Source organism: Coturnix japonica, chromosome 4 (genome assembly GCF_001577835.2).
Source record: "Coturnix japonica isolate 7356 chromosome 4, Coturnix japonica 2.1, whole genome shotgun sequence".
NCBI lineage: Eukaryota > Metazoa > Chordata > Aves > Galliformes > Phasianidae > Coturnix > Coturnix japonica.
The window spans coordinates 17,044,606-17,067,117 of record NC_029519.1 but is presented as its reverse complement, the minus strand read 5'-3'; the positions used below and the strand labels follow the sequence as shown (position 1 = coordinate 17,067,117).

At 38.7% G+C, this 22,512-nt stretch overlaps 1 protein-coding gene across 1 annotated transcript in view; it reads left to right on the top strand.

Annotated features, from left to right (window-relative positions):
* Positions 1–22,512, top strand: part of AFF2 (AF4/FMR2 family member 2) — a 344,011-nt gene that overhangs the window by 99,715 nt on the left and 221,784 nt on the right. The window contains exon 3 of the mRNA XM_015860794.2: positions 3,861–4,751. Coding sequence (XP_015716280.2) covers positions 3,861–4,751 — 891 coding nt within the window. The remainder of the gene's footprint in view (positions 1–3,860; positions 4,752–22,512) is intronic.

Sequence of the window (22,512 nt, the reverse complement as noted above, 5' to 3'; positions counted from 1 at the left end):
ATCAGATTAAAGGCCTTGCACATTCAAGAAGATTCACTCACAGAATTGAAGGTGTTTCTAAGGGACTTCCAAGGGTCATCAATTCCAATGTCCTGACAGAACAGGTTTCCAAGAGATTGCACAGAAAAGTGTCCAGGCTGCTTTAAATATTGCCAGAGAAGGAGAGTTTCCCCATCACTCGGGTCCCAGTACTTTGCAGGACCCTGCGTGAGGACTGTGTGCCCACTAATGTGTTTTAGAGCATGAGCATTGTGGATTTTGCCTTTAATAGCTGATCCAACTCACTAATGCTTGAGAGAGAAGCTGAATTTTTACTAGTGACTCACTGATTTCTACTAATGTTTTGAATCAGTAAAGTGCCTCAGAGATGTATATTAGAGAGAATGGTACGAGTGGATACTGCTCTGTTTTTGTTGCTTTTTGCTTTTTATTTTTTTCAAAGGAATAGCCTCAGAAGTGTCCAACTTGAGAAACAGAACCTAATGAGCAGCATTTCCATTGAGTAGTGTAAGGTGAATGTTAAATCACTTATCTTTTTTGGGGGGTTAAACTCTCCATGCTATTCAGGGTTAGCAAATCTCTTAAACATCTCAACTTCTGATCTACAGAGGTTAGATTTACTGAGAGATGAGAAAGCAAAAGAATTATAAAACCTCAAGTTTCATAGAAATTGTCACAAAACCCTTGCTAATCGGGCCTATAAGCTTGAGCCCATTAGTTCTTTTCTTTGTAAAACTATAATGCAATAGCTAGCTAGAAAATTAGTCTTCCAATGGGATTCTATTACCGATCGTTTTTGAAAGCAGGAGAAGCAAGTGTATGAAGGTGTACATTTCCTAAATTAGTAAGAGCACAGAACAAGGAGGAAGGCTGCTAGCCACAAGTCACAAGCCGTGTAATTTATGCCTTGGAATACTCAGAAAGTGCATTTCCTTGATAGCAGCAAAATTGTGATTCAACATGCTGTTCAGAAAATAAGCTGTTCAGAGGTCTCCTTTGAGAAATCAGCCAATTACACAGAATATGAAGGCAGAAATTGGCCCCAGTCTGAAAGTAACAAAAAACAACCAGAAATTATGACCAGATTTTATGTTTATCTTGCTGGTATCCAGGCTTGTCAAGAATTCTCTGTTTCTCATGAGAGCCCTGAATTTGTTGATGAAAAAAAACATGACAACCCCAAACATGAATGTTACTCTGTATTCCTTAAATGCAGGTAGTGTGTTGCACTACACAACAGTGAGCTCAGTCAGGTTATGTAATGCACGTGAATGGTGTTAGGTATGTGTGTTCTAGTTTTATTTCACTGTAAGCCAGATTGCTGCTTACATTCGCTATGTCCTCGTACTTTGCAGTCTGGTCCAAGAAACGCTGAAGATGTAATAGTCTTTCTGCTGACTGCTTTAGTTATTGGATATGAGCTTTAGTGCACATAAAGTATGCTAAGGATGTTTACATTCATTATCTTCACAGTTTTCAAGAAATAAATATTTTTATTAATGCTCTCAGAAAATGAGTACAAATAATAATACATTTTGTATCAGGGTCTTTTATACCCAGTATTGGGACATTTTACATAGACTATTGTTAAAATTAAGCAAAATTATATTTATAATCGAAACTTTTAAAGGAAAATAGGTTGAGATAATCAGTTACCTCCAACTCAGAAATGATTGTAAAGCTCTGTCTTCAAATAAAAATATTGATTCCCTCTGTGAAGGCTGAGACAAGAGCCATTTAATGTGCTGCAATATTGAAGTTACAGTGATGATATGTTTTCAGTACTCTTTCTTCTTCCCCCTCCCTCCTTCACCCCTTTCCTTTTCTCTTTTACTTTCTGTATAATAAGCTAAATGCACCCTGGAAGTCTGGCCTAATCAGAGGTGAAATCTAGGTGGCAAGATTTTCTCCTTACTTGACTGTTTCCCTTGTGCTGTCCCACAAGGAGTTAAAGAGCTTGGTGGGGAAGGAGGAAACAGCAAGTATATAAGTGTTTAGACTTCGCATCATAATTCCTGCTGAGCCCTTAAGCACAATGGAATCTCCTTGTTTTAAATTTGGTGGTTGAACAGAGAGAGTCTGGTTTTGGCTGCTGCCCAAATGGCTCGTTGTGCAACTCAGTTGAAGGAGACTGCTCGTGTACAAAGAGCTTATTCTTGGCATAGCAAGAATATAATTTTTGCCACTAAAATGACCAACCTAGGGACTTAGTGAATAAAAGGGATTCGTGGTTCTTCACAACTGGGGTTATTAACTGTGTCAGCGAGGAGTGCTGGCAAAATGTATATAGATGAGAACAACATTGAACAGTTAATTTTTAAATCACTGCCTCAGTACAGTGGTAATATACATTACAATCCCCGAGAATGAGCAAAAGAAAATTTGCATTTATTACCTTCTTTTCCAACATTTTTTTATGGCGTGTGCACTATGTACTAAAAGAAAAATCTTCCTGCAGTACTCTCTTCATCTCCTGACTAGTTCAATGGTGGGTAATATAAGCAGACATTTCAGGAGGAATCCGTGCGTGGAAATTTTTCATCACTCAGACTTCAGCTTAATTCTTGAGGAAGATTGGATCAGCAGTATGGTAGGATCCCTGCTTGAGGAATTAAGTGGGACACTCTAACCAACCACAGACTCTTTATGGCCTAACATTAAGGCCTCTTTGGACTGAGATGTTGTTTGCTATATTGAATAGAAAACCAAATGTAAATAAAAGTGTAGTTAGCTATACCCTGAAGTTTCGCTTTACACTAATTACATATATTGCACTGACATAATTTAATTCCAAACTGTAGAAGTTAACTGTCTGCTTGAGCTGTACCTTTGCTCTGCTTTTATCCTTTGAGTCTTTTTAATATGATGTTTTAGTTCTCTACTGGTCATTTCAATAGAACATAAAGTTCAGTAAGAAGACTGGTACATTGGCTCTCTGTGGACAGAGGAAATTAGCTGTGTATTAATTATTGCACCCAGCATATTTCTCCTGCTTTTTACGAGTGTAAATGAAAAGTAAAATAAAATAAAAACAACAAAGAGTATTTTATGCTTTAGAAAGGGAAGTATCATAGTGGTGTGACACAGATGAGTCAGTATTTATTTAGCAATTGCTGGAATTAAAAAAGAAAACCAAACACAGTCCATAAATGGGAAGAATCTTTATGCTTAAGAACGTGACAGTCATCTCTTTTTATATTCTTCTGTAAAGAAAATTGTTATGAATGATGTTTTATTTGAAGCTGTTATAACATTTCAGTTATTAGAAGCTTTTTCTTTTCTGGACTCAGATATCAGATATCTTGGGTCAAACTGAACCCTCTATGGAAAAGTAATTGGCTTTACATAAAAAAAGTTTACCCCTGTGTGCCTGTTAGAGTCTACCTGGCTTCTTTTTATGGCAGAAGTATGGGTCAAGGGGGTGCTACTGCAATATCATGTTTAAATAAAGTGTGTGATTGCAATTCAAATGCTGAGTAGTCAGTAATTCACATTTGCATATTTTGCAAGATATGAAATGTACAAGACCAACTTCTATGACATAAAACCAGCCTGTTTTCCTCTGAACATCTATAAACTGATGTAATTTAAACATTTCACTTAGAACAAATTTAAGAAAATGGGAAGCAGTATACAAGTGTTACTCATTCAAGCCTGTTTCAAGAGATTCTTTGAACAGTTATTGATAGATTCTTCTTACATAACATATGTAAAATGTAATTGAAATTAGATTAAATGTCAGCATGACACCATTAAACAGCTAACATTTGCCATCTTCTAAGACAACTATTCTGTGCAGTAACTTCCTAGTTAAAAAATTACTCACTCTTTTCCATTCTTTATTTATGTTTATATTCTAGACAAATAAAGGTGATGCTCTTGCAAACCGTGTCCAGAACACATTGGGAAACTATGATGAGATGAAGGACCTGCTAACTAACCATTCCAATCAGAGCCATCTTGTAGGAATCCCAAAGAATTCTGTCCCACAGACGCCCATTGACAAAAATGAACAGAACTTTTTCTCAGAACAAAGAAACAGGATGATCCCATCTCATCAGATCAGTGGCCACTCATCGACATCAATGCCTCCACCTTTGTCACTGTCATCTAATTCTGCCTTGCTGCACAGTCACCAGAGCAGCAGGAAGTCGAGGACAGACTGGTCACGCAGTGGTCACAACTCTAGTGGGGCCCAGTCAAGCCAATCCAGTAGTCAGCAAAGTCGGACAAAGCATAGCTCTTCTCATGACCAGCCACAGGGCAGGTATGAAGACCTCTATAATTGTCAGAGTGAGCAGCATAAAAGTGGAGGAACTGAGGAAGCAAATTCTATGGCAGCATCTTCGCATTCAAGGCGGCATACTCATTCAAAGTCAGCAGCTGGAGAACATACTTACAAAGACAACAGTCATTCAAAGTCACCCACGGAGCTTGAGTTTGTAGGTCATGGTTCTGGATCTCCACTTCCTTCCACATCTTTGTTGTCTGCAAACAGTAGTCTTTCAAACCAGAATTTCCCACCAGGACTTCACTGTAAAAGCAGCATGGTCCAGCAAAAGCCTACGGCATATGTTAGGCCGATGGATGGTCAGGACCAGGTACCCAATGACTCACCAGAACTGAAACCTCCCATAGAAATTGAGAGTGGATATGGAAATCAGTCCTTTGGAACACTGCTGGAAGGAAAAGTGAACACACCAAGTTCAAAGAATAAAGTACCAAAGCTTAATATTCCTCCTGTTGGTGAAGTAAGTAATTTAAAATTTCTTTTCTCTAGTACTGTTTGAGTGTTTTATGCACTGAATATTCTTCTTTGGAAATATGCATTTCCTGGAATTATGTTCTAAGACATTCCTTCTTTTCTTTTCTTTTTTTTTTTTTTTTTTTTTTTTTTTTTTAGAATATGCATGACTAACTTTACTTCTGGCAAGGTTTGTTGTGGTAGTCCCAGTTAGCTGAAGTTTTAAAATCACAGATTTGAATGTTAACATTACTTGTTTCTAGTTAATATTGAAAAACTAGTTCTCCATTGAGTCTCATACTTTTGTACCAACCAGAATCTTAGTTCATGCACACTTTTCACTAGTTTGCTTATTCAGGTAGGAGCTAGTTTGGTATAAAGTGTTTTTTAAGATCTTTAATGAAAAATAGCAGCGTCCAAATTTCAGTATTACTAAACAGTTCCACCAGTTAGGAGTTTATTTGCAGAGTTTGCTGAGTTCCCATTGCTTTTAATGGAATGAATGTGGCTGAAGTTCTCAGTAATGCTTATGAAAATGTGTCACATTAAAGTTTTAATGCATGTTGAAGAGCTCTTAATATTGGGATTCAATCTGCATCTCTGCTACCAACAGTTTAAGTTGCTGAATTGTGTATTGCTGGTCAGTACAATATTCCTGTGAAGAACACTTTAATTGGTTCTTATTCATGCCCACTCCAAGTACAGATGTATAATAAGGATACAAATTCAACTGTGTACAGTCCGTATATTTTTTCTCTTATTCTGAGTTTCTCTAAAGCTGTATGTATTGCAAGGTAGGTTTATGGTGCATGTAGGAACAGAATTGCAGTGCGGCTCTTTCATAGTTTTTTGTTTTCTGCATATGCTTCCCTGCTTGGAAGCATTTTTATAGTAGGAATGAGGAGTGATGCATTCTTAAGGCACTTTATTGCAAAAGGTCAGCTTTTTCTATTGAAATAATTGTTTCAAGCCAATAAATTGTTTGACTATTTAAAAACTCGATGTTATTTATTAACATTCCAGGCAGCAACAAAGACTGATGTGTTTTGCAGTAGAGCTTGGAATAATTTTCTGGGAACTGCATCTGAAAACAGTAAAAGGCCTATTTATAACAAATAGAAGCTGAGGGTTGCTTGCAGATGGTGTTTTATTAGAAAATATATTTGTTAATAAACGTAGCTTTGTACAAGATTACTTTACAGATGTTTCTGTTTATTTTTACCTTAGGTTAAAAAACTGCTGATGTAGATGGCTTCATAGTCTGTTGCGATTTGTCACTAGCATTGTTTGGCAAGGAAATAATTGTATGCAAGGGAAATAATGATGTTGTAAAAGCAAATATATTTATTCACTTCTGCCATCTATTAGCAGTATGAGTCAACAAATGTACTTTCAAGTGCAACATTAATATGGAGTATTTTGGGGAAGAGAATGTGACTTTTGTAACTTGTGTCAGCTATTAGAAGTACTTTTCTTTAATATTCTACTGAAATCCTGTTATTGTTGAAATCAGATGAGTTGCTACCGGTGCTTTTTGGGCTTAGGATTCACCGTCTTATTGTGAAGCTCTAGGAATCTGTGGTGTAAGTTGTTGTTTTTGTAAAGCTTTTTCCTACTGAGATGAAAAAAGTTGTGAGTTTATCACTACAGATGCTTTAGTGTGTATATCCTCTGTAGTGAAAAGTACAGGTGTATAATTAATTTAAATTTATTAGCAAATAATTGGTAAAATATTGGCACTTTAGGAAAGAATGCTGATGATAATCTTAAAATAGTGTCTGTTTTCAAAAAGTGAACCATGATTTGCAAAGCGAAAGAAAACTTGAAGCTGTTTTCAGGGGAAGTACAACCCTCCTTTGAGATACAGAACATACGATGATAGGCAGACTGATGAATAGGCAGATCTCCTCCTGAGTCTGGAGTGTTGGCTTTTGGTGGTTTTTTTTTTTAACCCGTGTCAGGACTGTGAACTTCAGCCCTCTGTGTTTTTCCACAGATGTGTATCCTGAATTTGATTTACCCTGTGTTCAGCAATAAAACCCCTTCCAATCCAACATTATAGATAAGTGGTTTAGTTTAAGCTTAATCAGAACTGACAGCGGACACCTGTGAAACCCATAACCTTTTCAGAATGACTGCAGTGAGTGGCTCTGTTGTAATATTTATACAATTGATATGGAGGCTTATGATCCTTCGGTGGTGCTTATCAATTTATGAACCTTCCCCAGCCACCTCCAGCTGTAGCGATCTGTTTGAAACAATTCTGCTTTTGTTCCATGGGTTTCCATCCTAACAGTGTTCCAGATAGTGGTGGTGATCTTCATAGGAGAGTTGCTTTTGGGGGGATATTTCTCAATCATTTTGAAGCTCTTGTGTATCTGTGAGTGTTCTTTGAGATGCCAAGTGTGCACATTGAGAATGCAAACCAAACCTTTTTCAGTGACTTTCTCAAAATTTTGTGTTATCAAAAATGGAGGAGTTCTGTGGAGAAAACAAACTCCTAGGTGTAGGCCCTATGGTGAGGACACCTCTTAATATCTGCAACGGATAGGAAAGAAAGACTGTTTTTGATATCTGAAGGAGGGGGTTAAGTAACCAAATATTTGAAGAAGCACATTTAAAAAATGAGTTCAGTGTGATGTGGAAATATGGTCTCATTTATCACAGCTTAATGGAATAGGATGTTGAGTGCCCTGGAAGCCTCCTGCCATATATAAGGAAGTGATCAATTTTGTAACGTAATTTGTGTCACTCAAGGTGTCGCTCTAACAATCTTTTCTCATTCACTGGGCCCAATTCTGCCCTCAGATATACCCATCCATCTTTCAGCTCCTCTGGAATGGACTCAGTTGTTAATGCCTCATTGCTGGCATGTTTCCACAATGCAGTGGTCTGTGGTTTAGTGATTTCTGACCTTGTAAATATTCCTGGTAAGTTCTTGCTAACTTACTGGACTGGTAGTGGCAGCAGCACTTGCACACCCAGCCATATACCTTATTTCATGTTCCTTTTTTATTATTCTATACCCTGTACACATGCAAATATTACTTCTGAGCTTGCATTGAATGTTTGTTAAATTGAAGCAAACCAGGGTTATCCACAAAAAGTTTTTGAATTATGTAGAATTCTACCCACTGTATGGTGGACAACTGTAACTTACCAGTCAAGGAGAATTTCATAGCTAAATCCTATATGCGGTTCTTCAAAAAGGCAGAGGCGAGGGACCATGCTAACTTTTGAAAATCTCTCTGCTGTGTTAGAATCCAGAATCTTGATACTTATATGTATATTTCAACCTCTAGGAACCCAGTGCTTACAAACTGTTTCAATTCAACTAACTCAGTAGGAGACAGCTGAAAGGAAAACCTGTACTTTTCAACTTGGGGTTGAAACACAAATTTCTGAGAGTATGGAATAATGAGTTTTAAGGCCTGTGGGAACAGCAGAAGGTTTCTTCCTGAAAAATCTTGTGCATGGCTCTCCAGAACAATGCATAGATTTCCAATAAATGTTTAGGGACAGGAAATCAAGGGCAACTAAGAGAATGTTTGATTCTCTAGGCAGAGTTTTTAAATCTCACTGAGAAATTGGATTCACATTCCCACACATTAACAAATGCAGATATACCAAATGTTCCCAAAAATACAAAACTAGGAACAAATACAAAAGGCCTACATCTGTGTCACCACCCACTTACGTAATAAAAAGTGAAGAAGCTTTGTTTTCACTTTACTTCCAGAAAAATGTTTTGGTGGGCTCAGTATACTGCAAAGTGATAAGCTTCAGTTACTTGTTTCAAATCATTCTGTTATCTCTGTGTGTATTGATTAGCTTAGTACTTTCTGAGCTGGCTGTAAAAAAGACCTCTCTTTCTGCATTAAAGAGGAGGAAAAATTGACAGATAGATAACCATATTGATTGAGCCTAAATACTAAATGCAAGGGACCCATATATTCGTTATAAAACTCTTTATAGGAATCAGAGCCAGTTTAATATCCCCCTCCCCCCTTTTTTTTAATTAAATGGAAAGTAGATGTCTTTAATTAACTATCCCCACACGCTTCTGATATACGTGCTTCATGTTTCCAACTACAGTGCATTACCATGGTTGTGGGCAAATTGCTTCTTACAAATATGAGCTTTATCCATTCATCAATCTTTTAGCTCTGAAGAATGGACTGAATCAAACATTAAGCTGAAATCCCTTTACTTGGTTCATATTTCAAAAGTCTGAGGCCAAAAACTAACCCAAAGAGCAGTATTTCTTGCAGTATTACAGGTTAAGGACATATGTTTTTCATTTGTAAGTACTGTGAGAAGTAATGTTCTTGTGATACTTCTAAATGAAGACCATATGACACCACTCGACTGAAGACCTCTTATTATGGCCTCTCGAAGGCTACTGTCCAGTTGTTTGGACGATTGCTGGGAAATCTATTCTGCAGAAATAGTGGGAGGACAGCCTGCAAATTTTAAATCTAATATTAAAATAAAAATAATCATATTTAGGGCCTCATTTTTAACCTTCATGACCAATGGGAACTTTGCACTTTATCTCAGAACCTGCAGAACAGGGCTCTTAAAGTTAGGTATGGTTAAGAGAACTGACTGTGTAAATTTAGTTCAGAGAAGGGAAGATTATCAAATTGTTTTGCTTTTTTTTAACCTTTATTATGTTCCCCAATGCCAATGCAACTGCTTATAAGTGGCCTGTTATTGGCCTGATTTAATTAAAAGAAAAGCTAGTATTCAAATGGTTTGATATGAAATCTTACAAAGTGAAATGACCTTAAAGACTTTGGTGAGAGCAGCAGTAGAATTGGTTTTGCTTGAGCAAAGATGAAGAGGCATAATTTACTGACTTGGGGTGTCTTGCAGGGTGTTTTCATGGCTCCTCTAATAGATTTGACTTGTCACTTTGTTGGTATTTCTCAAACTCATAGCCAGTTTAATTTAATGAATTTCTTAATTTATAGAGGTCAGAAATCTTTAAACAATCAATGCTCTTCCCCCTCTGTGTGGTCCTCAGTATTTTGGTGTATCTGACTGAATATCAGAATGTTTCTGATATTTACTTCCCACTTTTAGAAGAGTGTTTTTCAGATTTTGGCTTTAAAAAGCATGGAGCAAGTATACATTTCCAAACTGCATCTCTTTTCTTCCTCCCATTAATTTACAGAAAACATACCAAACCATATAGGTGCATCATCAAGTGTTGTGATATTTTCTTAATGTGGACTGTCCGTGCACTTTCTGAATGATGACCTGAAATTGATAGAGCTTATTTTTCAGCCTCTTGTTTTCATCCATCTGCATTGCAAATATATGGTACTCCATGTTGTTGTCAACCAACTAAGCGTTCTTCTAGGACCAGTCCAGCAGGTGCAACAAAGTTGGAGCCTTTGCACATATTTATTAATACTTTTGTGCAACGTGACATGCTTTTGTAACTAATGTCTGTGCAAACTGTAAAACAAAAAGCCTTCATGTAACAGAAGGAATTTGAGTTTTCAGATATATGCTTTCACTCAGGCTGTGATCAGCCCTCAGTGGAACAGCACATGTTTTCATGGGAAACAAGATTGGCAGATTTTTATGTACTGGCATTTGGCTTTCTATGCTAGAATGAATAGCCATTTGTAAACTTTACCATGAGCTAAGTTAAATATTATTTTATCTGACTCAAACCTTTAAAGTAACACACAGCTAGGGGAAGAGCCATTGCTCTTTCCAATCATAACTTTTAGAGTTTTTGTTGTATTTTTTTTTTCACAATTTTTTCCATTCCTTTCTTTGTGGAGAGCGCAGGAGTCAGTGTTTTAAGCAGTTTGAGAACACTGAAGTCACTTTTTGGTTGTTGTTTATTTTAAAGTTCTGACAAGGCAGTCTGCTGCTGTCATGAATCTTCACTGGGACTGAACATAGGGTGTCTCTGGACACCCTCAGTTCCTTGAGCAAGGAACTTCTTGCTAATATCTACAGTTTCTCCCAGGATCACTCACTAAATATATATATATATATATATAAATATATAAAGAGATATAAAGGAAATACAGGAAAGTCAGTGGGCACAAATACAGACTGAGACGAATCTCTAATACTGATGAAAATGGTAGTCAGATTGAAAATGGGACTTTGCTTCCTCTGGTAAGCCTTGACTGGTAAGAAACAACTGGAATGCTCTTGTGCAAATGTCAAGAATCTAGGCACCCAAATGGTGCAAAAAATGTGATTAGATTTTATAGAGGTAATAGAAAAACCAAACAGAAACCAGTGTTTCAGATGATGTGGTACTGAGACTGACATAGCTACTGAAAGATAATGCAGGTGGAATAGCACCATATATTGTTGGGCTGAGTAACAATTTACAAAGTCTGTTGCAAAAGGTAAAAAAAAAAAAAGAAGACTAGAGAAAGTTGAAGAAAAACATCTCGCTCTACAACAGAGATGTGGTAGGCTTTAAAAACCTATGGGCATGTTCTTAATGTACAGTGAGCTTTTGCTTCAGCTTCAGTAGGAAGCAGAGATGAATGGTCAAGTGAGAACATGGAAACTGGACTCACCATAGGGGGAAGAGGAACTGCAGTTCTGAGGTGTGGTTGGATTTCTGGTGGGAATCCTTAGAGCAGAAGTGCTTAACTGCTCTTAAGTAAGCTCATTGAAGTACATCTTATGAAAAGCTGTATGCAGTATGCAAGCAATTAGCTCATGATCCGGAAGGCAGCAGCCTCCTACTGTATTTTCTAATTCTACATGCATAAGATATCCGTACGCATACCTCTGGGTATTTTGTATCCTAAGTCCATTGACATGCGGAATTATACTAGGCTTGAAACCACTAGAACAGTACCATGTGAACCATGTTTATAGCATACCTTTAAAGTGTGAAAATCAGAAGAGGGCCATATATGAGCATTTCTGGCTTTATGACCATAGTCACCACACTGCAAGCTACTTGTCTCTGATTCAAGTATGGAAAACTTGGAGCTGCAGGTGAAAACATCATGTGGGCATACTTTAATTAAGGGGAATTAAAAAAAAAAAAAAAGTGAAAGTTGAATGTATAAGTTGGCATCTTTCCATGAACTGTAGATAGGGGTTAAAGTTATTTAATTAGCAAGTGATTGTTAGTGTATTAGTAACCTGGGGGGGGGGGGGGGGGGGGAAGGCTTTTTTTTTTTGGCTTGTACAGCAAAGAAATTCCTCCCACATAAATATGTTCATTTGACTTTCTGGGAAGTAACGCAAGGAAATTGTAGCTGCAGTCTGTTATTTAATCTTCCTGAAATTAGCATTTGGTGCCCAGGAAGATTGAAAGATTTAATGCCAATGCCTTCCTCAAAAGAAAGAAATGACATACCACATATGTTTTAGCACTGGTTAGACTGTTAAATGGAATTACTCAAAATCCATGTTAAAATATTTCCATGTGTTAATTAGCGATGGTTTAGAACACTAAAATGCATATTGGCTTGGGAATAAATTAGTGAAGAGATATCAGATTGAGTTTGTGGGCCTTTAATTGCAACATAATACACTGTGTTTTAGGAAGGTAGATGTAAATACACTCCTATGAAATACCGTGGCAACGTGCATTTAAAACTTGTGAAGTAAAACAATCTAAAACAGACTTCCATAGTGGCAGAGAAATGTCATTTCCCATTTTAAAAGAAACATGAAGTCATTCCCTCACTTAAGAGAAAACAGTATAAAAATGCTGAGCTTCATCTCATGCCAAAGGAAGTTTTAAAATTTCCTCTTTGAAAATCCCAAGGATGTAGCAAGTACCAGCAATAGGTCTCCTATTGCAAGTAGGCAAAATTCATTTTTACCTTTACTGCTGCTGGGTCAAAGCAATGTGTTTTTTTCCTGTTCCCAGGAACACACTGTGTCTTGAGAGCAGCAAAAATGGCGTAAATTTAGTTAAGTATGCAAATGTGGCCGGACAAATGGATGTGTTCACCCTTATAAGTAGGTTAGCACACATGAGGCAAGCAAAGTTATCTGTGGCAACATTGTTGATCTCCTATCTGCCCATCTCCCAGTGGGCCCCTAGGACAATCTGGTGGTTCTGGCCCAGGGGCAGGAACATTCCCTCTGCTCTTGTGGCAGCAGGAAGCAGAGGCAGCAACCTCTCTGTTCTATTAAAACGCAATAAGCAGGAACAGCTTCCAAGAGGTTTCCTGAAGTTTCATCTTCTTCAGTCACGGTGGCTGAAATGATTTTGTGCACATGCAGTTCAGGGAGCTAGAGAAGCAGGCAGATACTGATTTTAAGTTTGTCTGTGATTGCTGTTCAGGTGTCCATTTATAAAATAACAGGGAGTGCAAATAAAGGGTTTTGGGAGCAGAGGGAGGAAGAAGCAAGGCAACACAGATTCAGTGGTTTTACAGTCTGGTGGATTTGTTTTTGTTTGGATTTGCAAAGATATCTGAGAGTCAGTCTCCATAGGTGTAAACCTCAATCCCCATTGATATTGCCGATTAATGCTGCCAGTCTAAACATATTTCATTTAATACATTCTGCTTTCCCTTGCACGTTTCCTTGGAATCGTTTCCCATTGTTATATCCCCAGATGTGTAAACTCATTGTGTTGTATTTCACCAAGCTGCAAGCTGTGACTCTTAAATGCACAAGTGAAGCTGGCAATTAGTTCTGCTATTGTAAACATCCAGGCACCTATTTACTTTTGCCTGTATATTAAACATAGCTGTTGAAACAATGATTTCTTAAATAATTAAAATAATTTGTAAAGCACTAACATGTACCCTTTGTAAGTGTAGGCAACCATAAACTACTTCAGGGTACTTCCAGGAGTTAGGGTTTGGATTTTATTTATTAGAGCTAGTGCTGACTGAAGGCTGTATATCCTGGGCAGCAACCTGCATCTGTGGGGTTTTATCCTTTTTGATACAAAAAAAAAAAACAACAAAAACAACCATAACTTCTATGCAATCAGATGCTAAAAATATCTGAAAAAATATATATGATTTCTACTACCATATGCTATTGTTGCTTGAATATGTTTAACATGCGCTTCCAGCCTGGAAGGCCAACTGAGTTCTGGGCTGCATTAAAAGAGGAGCAGACAGCAGGGAAAGGGAGGCGATTGTTCCCCTCTACTCAGGGGGGAGGCCCCATCATGAGTCCTATATCCAGGCCTGAGGCCCCTAGGACAAGAAAGACATGGAGCTCTTGGAATGGGTACAGAGGAGGGCCACTAAGATGATCAGAGGGCTGGAGCACCTCTTCTATGAAGAAAGGTTGAGAGAACTGGGCTTGTTTTGCTTGGAGAAGGCTCTGGGGAGACCCCATTATGGCCTTCCAATACTTAAAGGGAGCATATAAACAGGAGGGGGAATGACTGTTTACGAGGGTGGATAGTGATAGGACAAGGGGGAATGGTTTTAAACTAAGACAGGGGAGGTTTAGGTTAGATATTAAGAGGACGTTTTTCACTCAGAAGGTGTTGATGCACTGGAACAGGTTGCTCAAGGAGGCTGTGGATGCCCCATCCCTGGAGGCATTCAAGGCCAGGCTGGATGTGGCTCTGGGCAGCCTGGTCTAGTTGTTGATGATCCTGCATGTAGCTGGGGAGTTGAAACCACATGATCACTGTGGTCCTTTTCAACCCAGGCCATTCTATGATGATATTATTCACCTTGTATTCAGGAGTAGCTTCTGTATACAGCTTCCTTGTAAAGTAAAATGGCACAGATTATTTTGCACTGGGAAGTAAAAGGGATCCATCACATCTTCTTACCAACACATGTGTTTACGTATTGAGATGAAATATGGCACAAAGTTAGCTATGGAAATATTAGAAAGTGATTTTAATTCAAAGCAGTGATCCTAGCAAATACATCATTTACTTCACAATGCCATGACCACAAAGTTCAGCAGTTAATATGGTATCATGGTATGGTCCACACACCGCGTTGTCACGAACCACAAATGTTTTGCAAATCCTAATATGGGAATCAAGGTTGCAGGACTTTGTTTTGAAAGCAAACTATTGAAGTTTCCTATGAAATTCTGTGGAGTAACAAGGAGCCAGTGAGGGAGCGTGCACTGTCTGTGCCAATGGCTGATGTTTCTTCACTGTCATAAGTTATTTCCTCTTCTACCAGGTAGAAAGTTAGTAACTGTGCAGTCTGCAAGGGAGGTAGGCCTGCATTCAAAGAATTTGTGCCTGTGCATATGAGGAAATATGTTTAAATCCTAGAAAATCTGTACTTATAACTACTATTGCTCCTCCCCTTCAGTGCAGTAATAAGTCAGCTCTTGCCAGTTCCTTGAAACGTGAAGTACCTGATCTGCTGTACTATAGTATACAAAGTAAAGCAAGCTGAGGAGTAGACCTTTCTCTAAGGGACATAAAGGTGATGCTAAAATACAGCCAGATTACACCTGTCTTGTCCTTTTATGTTGTCATTGCTGTGTGAGAGACTCTGCATGAGAACTAGGGTTTTCTGACTGTGAATAGAAAAATCAAAATGGGACCATAAATTATGGGTCTGAATAAGACTTAGGGAGAGTAGCAAGGTGGGACGTAACAGGGATTTAGAGAATTGTTACTCTTCAGAGGGGAAGAAAAATTGCAATTTGCAAATGCAGTTTTTGTAAACACATTATGTTAAGATGTAACTGCACCTGCATTTCATCAGGAAACTTGTTTGCTACAGTTTTTAAATACATGTTGATGTACTGAATATATTTGATTTACTTTGATAATACTGTGGTGGTTTTTTTTTCCCCTGTTTTTATCAGTGTTTTACATTTCATAAGTCTCTCTCTAATCCCAAATATCAGAGCTCTTGAGAGATGGCCTGTTTACTCATGCTTCTTCTCCCATCTTTTCAGAACCAACATTTTAGCTATAAAAGGAGACTTCAGATAAGCAACCAGATTTCAAATAACCAGGAATGTCATCTCACTACTGACTGCTATTACAAGAGCTGGGAGTGAGCAAAAAAGAGATACATTTCTAGCTTAGGATCAGCCTTTGGAAACACATCAACAACTGTCCAGCTGGTATTCTTTGCTTCACTCTGTGGAGCAGTCTCTTCTCTTTATTTCTGACTGAAAGGAGAGAGGCTCTGCAGGGATGTCTAGCACATGATCAGAAGCTGGGCTAACCACGCTGCTGCTTCCCTCACCTCTTCTCCCCTACAGATCTCTGCAGATCAGCCATTGTGCCATGCCTCTTACAGGTGAGGATACAGCTCAATGCTCTGGCACAGAGACTGGTGACCCAGCGCAAATTGCCCAAACATTAACAGTATTATAGAAAGGGTGAACAAGCATGGTGAACCTCTGTAGCTTTTATGCAGGAAGTGAAAACACCTATGTGAGCAGATGGCGAGAACAGAAAAAAAACTGCTTCCTCCTCACTACTGGCTGCATCTCCACAGGGACAGCTGAAATCAGGCTTTTGGAGAAGGGTACATGCCTGTAAGGGATGGAGGTAACTTCATAAGTTAAAAGGGAGCTGATTCTCACAGTCTCGTATGGGAGATTTTCCATAAAAAATCCACATGTTCTTTCAGTAGTGGGTGCCCAGAACAATTATCTACAACTCCTGGCTGCATTTCAGTTTCTAGGGTGAAGCACATGTCAGGTCACTACAGGACAGAAGGGAACAAAGACAAGAATAGGGAGAGGGACTGAGGGATTTCCCCTTTCATTAGATACAGTAAATATGCTTGTTCAAGAACAAATAGCTAGAATAAGAAGAGGTACAGCACTGATGCTGAAGAAAAGGCTATTTGTGTCACATATATAGGAAATACTGTTCCCAGACAATCTCTTGTAAGGATTGTACTTTAACGAGGCCAAGTTTACTTGGGATCCTGACTTTGTATGATCTAACATGGAGCCCTGTATGATGAGTAATGCTGTGATTGCAGTGCGTGGGATTTTAAACTATTGAAATAGAGTACAGTACTTTACTGTAAGCTACCCTTGGAGTTTGGTGCTGTCAGAAATCCTTACTGGGTGGAATTTCCAGGCTTGAAGTCAATAGCCAAAGGCAGAAAGAAAAGATGCTATCTCTGTGGCATGCCCTTAATAAAAAGTTTACTTCAACATAACTCCCTTATAGTAGCAAGCCTGTGTGCAATGGAGGGACTGTTTGCTTAGCACTCTCCAGGATTATTTGTGGTATTTTGCTGAAATGGTAGGGAGGGGAGAGGAAGAGAGGTTCTGCAGCACTGGAGTGTGGTGGGTGTGCTTTTGTGGGTGTCCCAAGCATGCAGCTGGCATGGGGCAGATGGTGCAGGAAGGGAAACTGGACTGCTTCTACCAGCACTCAGAGTCGGAGCTGAAGACAATTCAGTCAGTAAAAAGTGTGAGGCTGTGGCAGAGGACTCAGGGAATGACTAAACTATGCAGTCTGAGGGTGTGCTATCAACCTCTCCCTGGAGGTTAAAGTCTATGTCAGGACTTCTCCAGAATGAAGCCTTTTTATGGTGGAGTTCTTGAAGATCTCGTCTCTTTCTGTGGGTTTGAACTTTTCAAAGTACTGGAAGTAAAGCAGGCTATTGCACTGTGCTTGTGAACTTGAGCTTTTGCAGGCTATACAGATTTTTCTGTCAGTGATATACATTTGTTTTCTCTGTGCATCTTTATAAATAGATGTGTAAAATAATGTATGTGTAGAACACAGGCAGTGATATGGCCCCTTAGATCTATATACTCACTTGCAGTAACAGAGGCCAAAGAGACTTTTCTTGGCACAGCACTGTCGTTTCACAATAGATCGCAAGTGATGAAAGTGGAAAGGAATTGCTTGTTTTTTTTTGCCTCCTTTCCTGTGACATAAAGCCACATGAAGGGCTTCACCACATCTGGTTTCTGATTTTGGCCCTGAATACTGACAAGTATCACAAGCCCTAACAACTGTTGTTTCTAGTTCTCCCTCCAGAAGTGAGACCCAAGGGAGTTGGTTTTCAGCTGAATGCTCTCTGTTCTGCTCAGTACTGACATTGCTTTGTTGCCTCTTGCTGAATGGGCTCATATAATTACTTCTTAAATGTCTCTTTGTTCTCACAGCTACTCACACTTGGTTCCTCTCAAATACAAATAAAACTGGCTGTGCCCACATTGCTGGTATCACAGGGTTCCAAGCACTTCTTCTTCCACCAGTCATGCGAAGTGCTATGAGGAGAGGGAAGGGTTTGAGAGCCAGAGAACGTTCACCTGTACCAACATTAGAGGCAGGACAGAGCTTTTCAGAAAGATGCCATATCCCAAAGGCAGTGGAGGGAGGCCAGGCAGGCAGAGAAGGAATTAAAAAGATTGGGTTGTTACCCATGGAGCCAAGCTGTGTTACTGAGACTGGAGGAGAAACAGGGATGTACTGCAGCCACCAGATAGTAGAACAGAACAGTGAACATGTCAGTGCATGCTTTAGTGGACATGATGGAAAAATAAGGGTGAGAAAAGGAAAAGTGCAAGAAAAGAGCAGGGCAGGTATTCACACAGGCTTAGGATGCTGAACTTTGGCTGCCCTGACGGAGGCAGCTGCAGGAGTGCCCACTTGGTTACAGGGGAAACCAGGGAGATGTTCATCTGACCAAATTCCCAACTGCTTCAGCCTCTTTTTGTGACTAGTTCACACCATTCACAGGGAGAAGCAGTGACAGCAGTAATAGGTTCTTAGATACAGTGATATATCCATTTGAAGACTCTTGCATGACTCCTGTTGCCCCTTGTGTGCCATCAGATGCACACTGCAAATAGCTGTGGCTGTGATAGCAGCACAGCCTGTACTCCTGTCACAGCAGTGCTGAACATTCCAGCAGCTGCTTGGTACCTGAGAAACAATCAGTCATCTTCTGTTAGGAAGCTTTGAGTTAGCTAGCTGCTCTTAAACCTTAAAATGATTATAACACACATGTATTACTGAAGCTTATATACTTCTGTGTGCATGTGAGAGAGGTATTCAGATGTGTTCTCCCACCATTTTTCATGTGTTTTCATGGTGGTCATGGCTGGACTTTGCATAGGGATTGTTGTAATCCCACATTCTTGCAGCAAAGCCTTACCTTGGATATAGTGTCCTGTGGTCAAAGAACATGGCAGATATTTTGGAACAGAACTTTCCTTCATGAGTGATTGCTTTCTGTCTGCACTGAGGGGGAAGAAAATAAGCCACAGGACTGCATTTGCCACAGCTCTGTGCCTGACCTAATAATCTGCTGAGAGCTCCAGACTGGGTTTACACTCTTTTTTTCAAGCCTGAAGCACAAGCTGAGAAAACTCAGGTCTGCCCACAATAGACAGCACAAATAGTCTTTGAAAGGGTTCCAAATGTTCTGAGGCCTGGATAGCTATGGTAAGGGATTGTACGTGTGCATAAAAACAGGCACCATAAAGGGTGTGTAGTCAAGCCATTTGAAAAGCAGGCAGAATGTGCACACAGCTCAATTGTGATTGCCTTTGGAAAAAACATAGTTGACACATTGCATAGGGTTTCATTCAGCTTTTTTGTTCATCTCTGTTTTTTGTTTGTTTGTGTTTTTTTTAAAAAAAACAAAAAGACAATACTGGCATTTCTATGCATGGCAGTTATGCAAGTCTCCTTGGGGATTACCTTTGACACTGGGCATCTTGCATAACATGTTTGCACAAGTGCTGTGCTTCAGCACTAGCAGGGTTAGAGGCAAGGCGTTGAGCTGCAGTCACTGCTACTGACATTGTCTGCAGCGTTCTGAGGGGTAGTTCTGAATGATTCCAAAGATGGGAAATGCAGCAAAGGAGGCTGTTGGGAAAAAGGATAAATAAACAGAGAGTGCTCCACCACACGTCACGTAGTTTTGCATATGTAGCTTTAAGTGACAACAATATAAGTCATTATGTCAAAATGGTGATGAATGCATTAATGACAGGCTGGACTCAGTGTCTGTGATGTCCTCTTATGCAGCACTTCAAAACACCACAACTAGCACTGAAACAAGCTCCTGGGAAAGTAAATGGGGAACTTTGCAAATACTACTTCTGTTTCAGTGTTCATAAATAAATAAACCCAGATTCTGTAAATAACTCATTTTATCTGTCAAACGTTGTAGGAGCATCTGCCACATTAACTGTCACCGGGGTTGTAAATAAACAATGTATCTGTCTACACCTTGCTTATGTCTGAGGGAAATGAACAACTATGCAGGAAGAACAGTAAGGAACACATTTTGATTGAAAGTAAAATATTAGAGTTGCTATCACTAATTATTTTAAATACATCTGAACCTAAAAACAGTTCATAATTCAACAGAAGATACAAAGAGGCAATATTCAAACAAAATTGAGTTAATGATGCGTTTAGGATGTATGTCTTAAATGCATTTTTATTACCAGTTGCTCAAGAACAACTCTGGGCAAACGTTGACTGCTTCCTCCTTTGTTCTTTAAAAGCACCAACAAAATACTCCCTCTCCCCTCACACACAAAAGGAACAAACAAAGAAAAACAAACAAAAAAAAAAAAATTAACTGCACAGAGTTTGGAGTGGTGACAGTCTGTTACTGGTGCTCTAACGATGACTGAATTTACCCTAACTCCATTGGAATCAAGGTTGTTTTCTTTTCAAAACCATATGCACTTGACTTTTGTGTTTGAACTGCAGGTCCTGACTCTGATCTCACTGTGTATCAAGAAACTAATCTTAAACTGACATCTGTATAGCATTGTCCCAGTGGTCTCCTCTTTCTGATAGTTTGTTTGCATGATTTCTGCTGAACACTCTCTGCCATACCACTGTTCCTGTTCACTTTGGGCACTGGATATGGTAGGAGACTCCTAGTGAGATGCTGAGATATCAGGAGTCTACCCAGGATCACTGGATTGTCTTGGTTGTTGAGTGTTATTCTGTTTACTTTTTTTTTCTTAAGGCAATATTGTCACTTACCAGACCAACTTCTGATCTGTCTTAGAATAATTTGTTTTGTGATGCATGTTAGAAAGCCAACAAATCCAAAGCAGATTTCCTACAGCTGCATCTATACTCATTATAATTTTGGTAGAAAGAAATATTTGCTTACCAGCCGGATACAAATACAGCTTAACAGGCTTGATTTATGATAGAGTAAAATTAAGCTAAATGCTGTCTGAGCCAAAGTCCTAGCAGAATTTACATTGTTATGCAGTATTATCTTTATTAATCATAATATTATTATGATTTAGTTCCTGTGCTAACCACTAATACCATAAGAGAGACACTGTTTTAAAGCAAAACAAAGACCTTCAAAAATTCTGTTGGTAGGCTAAAACACGCCTTTTTTATTAATGGCCTTTTATCTAAGGTAATGAGCCAGAATATTAAGATTTAAGACATTTGTGCTATTAGTGTAATAGCTAATGGTGATGAAATTCAGACTTTAGATATTTGCATGGTATTTTTGGTAACTCGGGAACTTTTGCTTAAGCACCCAATTATCATGGTAAAGGACAGAGGTACATTTGATCTTAGGGCAATTAAGTCTCAAGATATCTGTGTCTTTATTTCTGCTTGGCACACATGTAGCAAGAATCCCAACACATACATCCATTTTATTTTCCTTTGACATTGTTAAATATCTGGTAAGTTGTGTTCTGCCACCCACAACATTTCAAATGGCTTGCAGGAAAGTATATTCTGTATATATATAAGGAGCTCTGGGTGCTGGATTTAAATAGCACAGCTACGAAAAGGATTCCACTGTGCAGACACTTCTTGTTAACAGCTCTTCCATAGGTGCTCAAGTTCAAATTAACTGTTCTAAAACCCAAATTAGAGTCAAATCTGGTGTGAACCTATTTACTCTGCACAACAGTCACAGGCAATGAAAAGTGTTCTGCTAAATTACTGTTTAAATCAGATCACTGTAGCTCCCTCAGTGGAAAAGTATTGCAGAATAACAGTGGCCAGCAGCTAAATGTAATTTAATTATTAGGTTTACATATTGGTTGGCTTTTGCATTTCTTAAAAAGAAACATTTTCAGCCAGGTGTATGAAGTCTGGCCAATGTTAGAAATCATTATGAAAAGCTGGAGGAATAATAGACTGGCGATCTAACACGTTTAAATTAAGCAAGGTCTGATTGTTGAATGCTGAACTCCATCAAAGGGTGGTGAGTTCATTTCCATCAAGGGCTGACATTTTGTCCTTTTTGTATATTATGTTGTTAGTAGTACAGTGTATACAGCAATATGATGATGAAAAGCCTGGAGTCCGGGGGTTTGAAAATAAAAGTGCTTTATGATTGAAATATCTGTTATTTCACACAGCAGCTTTTCTGGTTGAAATACATGGTAAATTTGAGACCCTCCATTTAATATTAAGAAAGGAAAGAAAAAGAGAAATAATATGTCACTTTATCTTTCATGTTTCTGTTTGACTTTCTCAAAACTGAAAGAGGCTCCAGATTGGTGAATGTTAGGTGGTGTAGCCTATCGCTGTTTTAGTACTGCACCTTTTCTCCCCAAGTTCCTTCTTTTGTATCATAACAGCAAAATTCCTTATCATATCACCATTTGATGTGATTGCTTGATAGGGTGTGATGACACATTCATTTTATGTTAGAAGCGAAATATAACTGCTTGGTTTTTTATACCATTTGCATAAGTGCTTGAAATGTGTGCATTATAAAGTAGGATCATTACAGCTATAGTTGAATTGGCATTTCAGTAATAAACCCTTTGTAGAGGGCTAGATGTTAATGCAAATCTTTGATCATTATGAATATGAATCAGTCATCAACAATATGAAGTGGCTTCAGTAAATGGATGCTAGA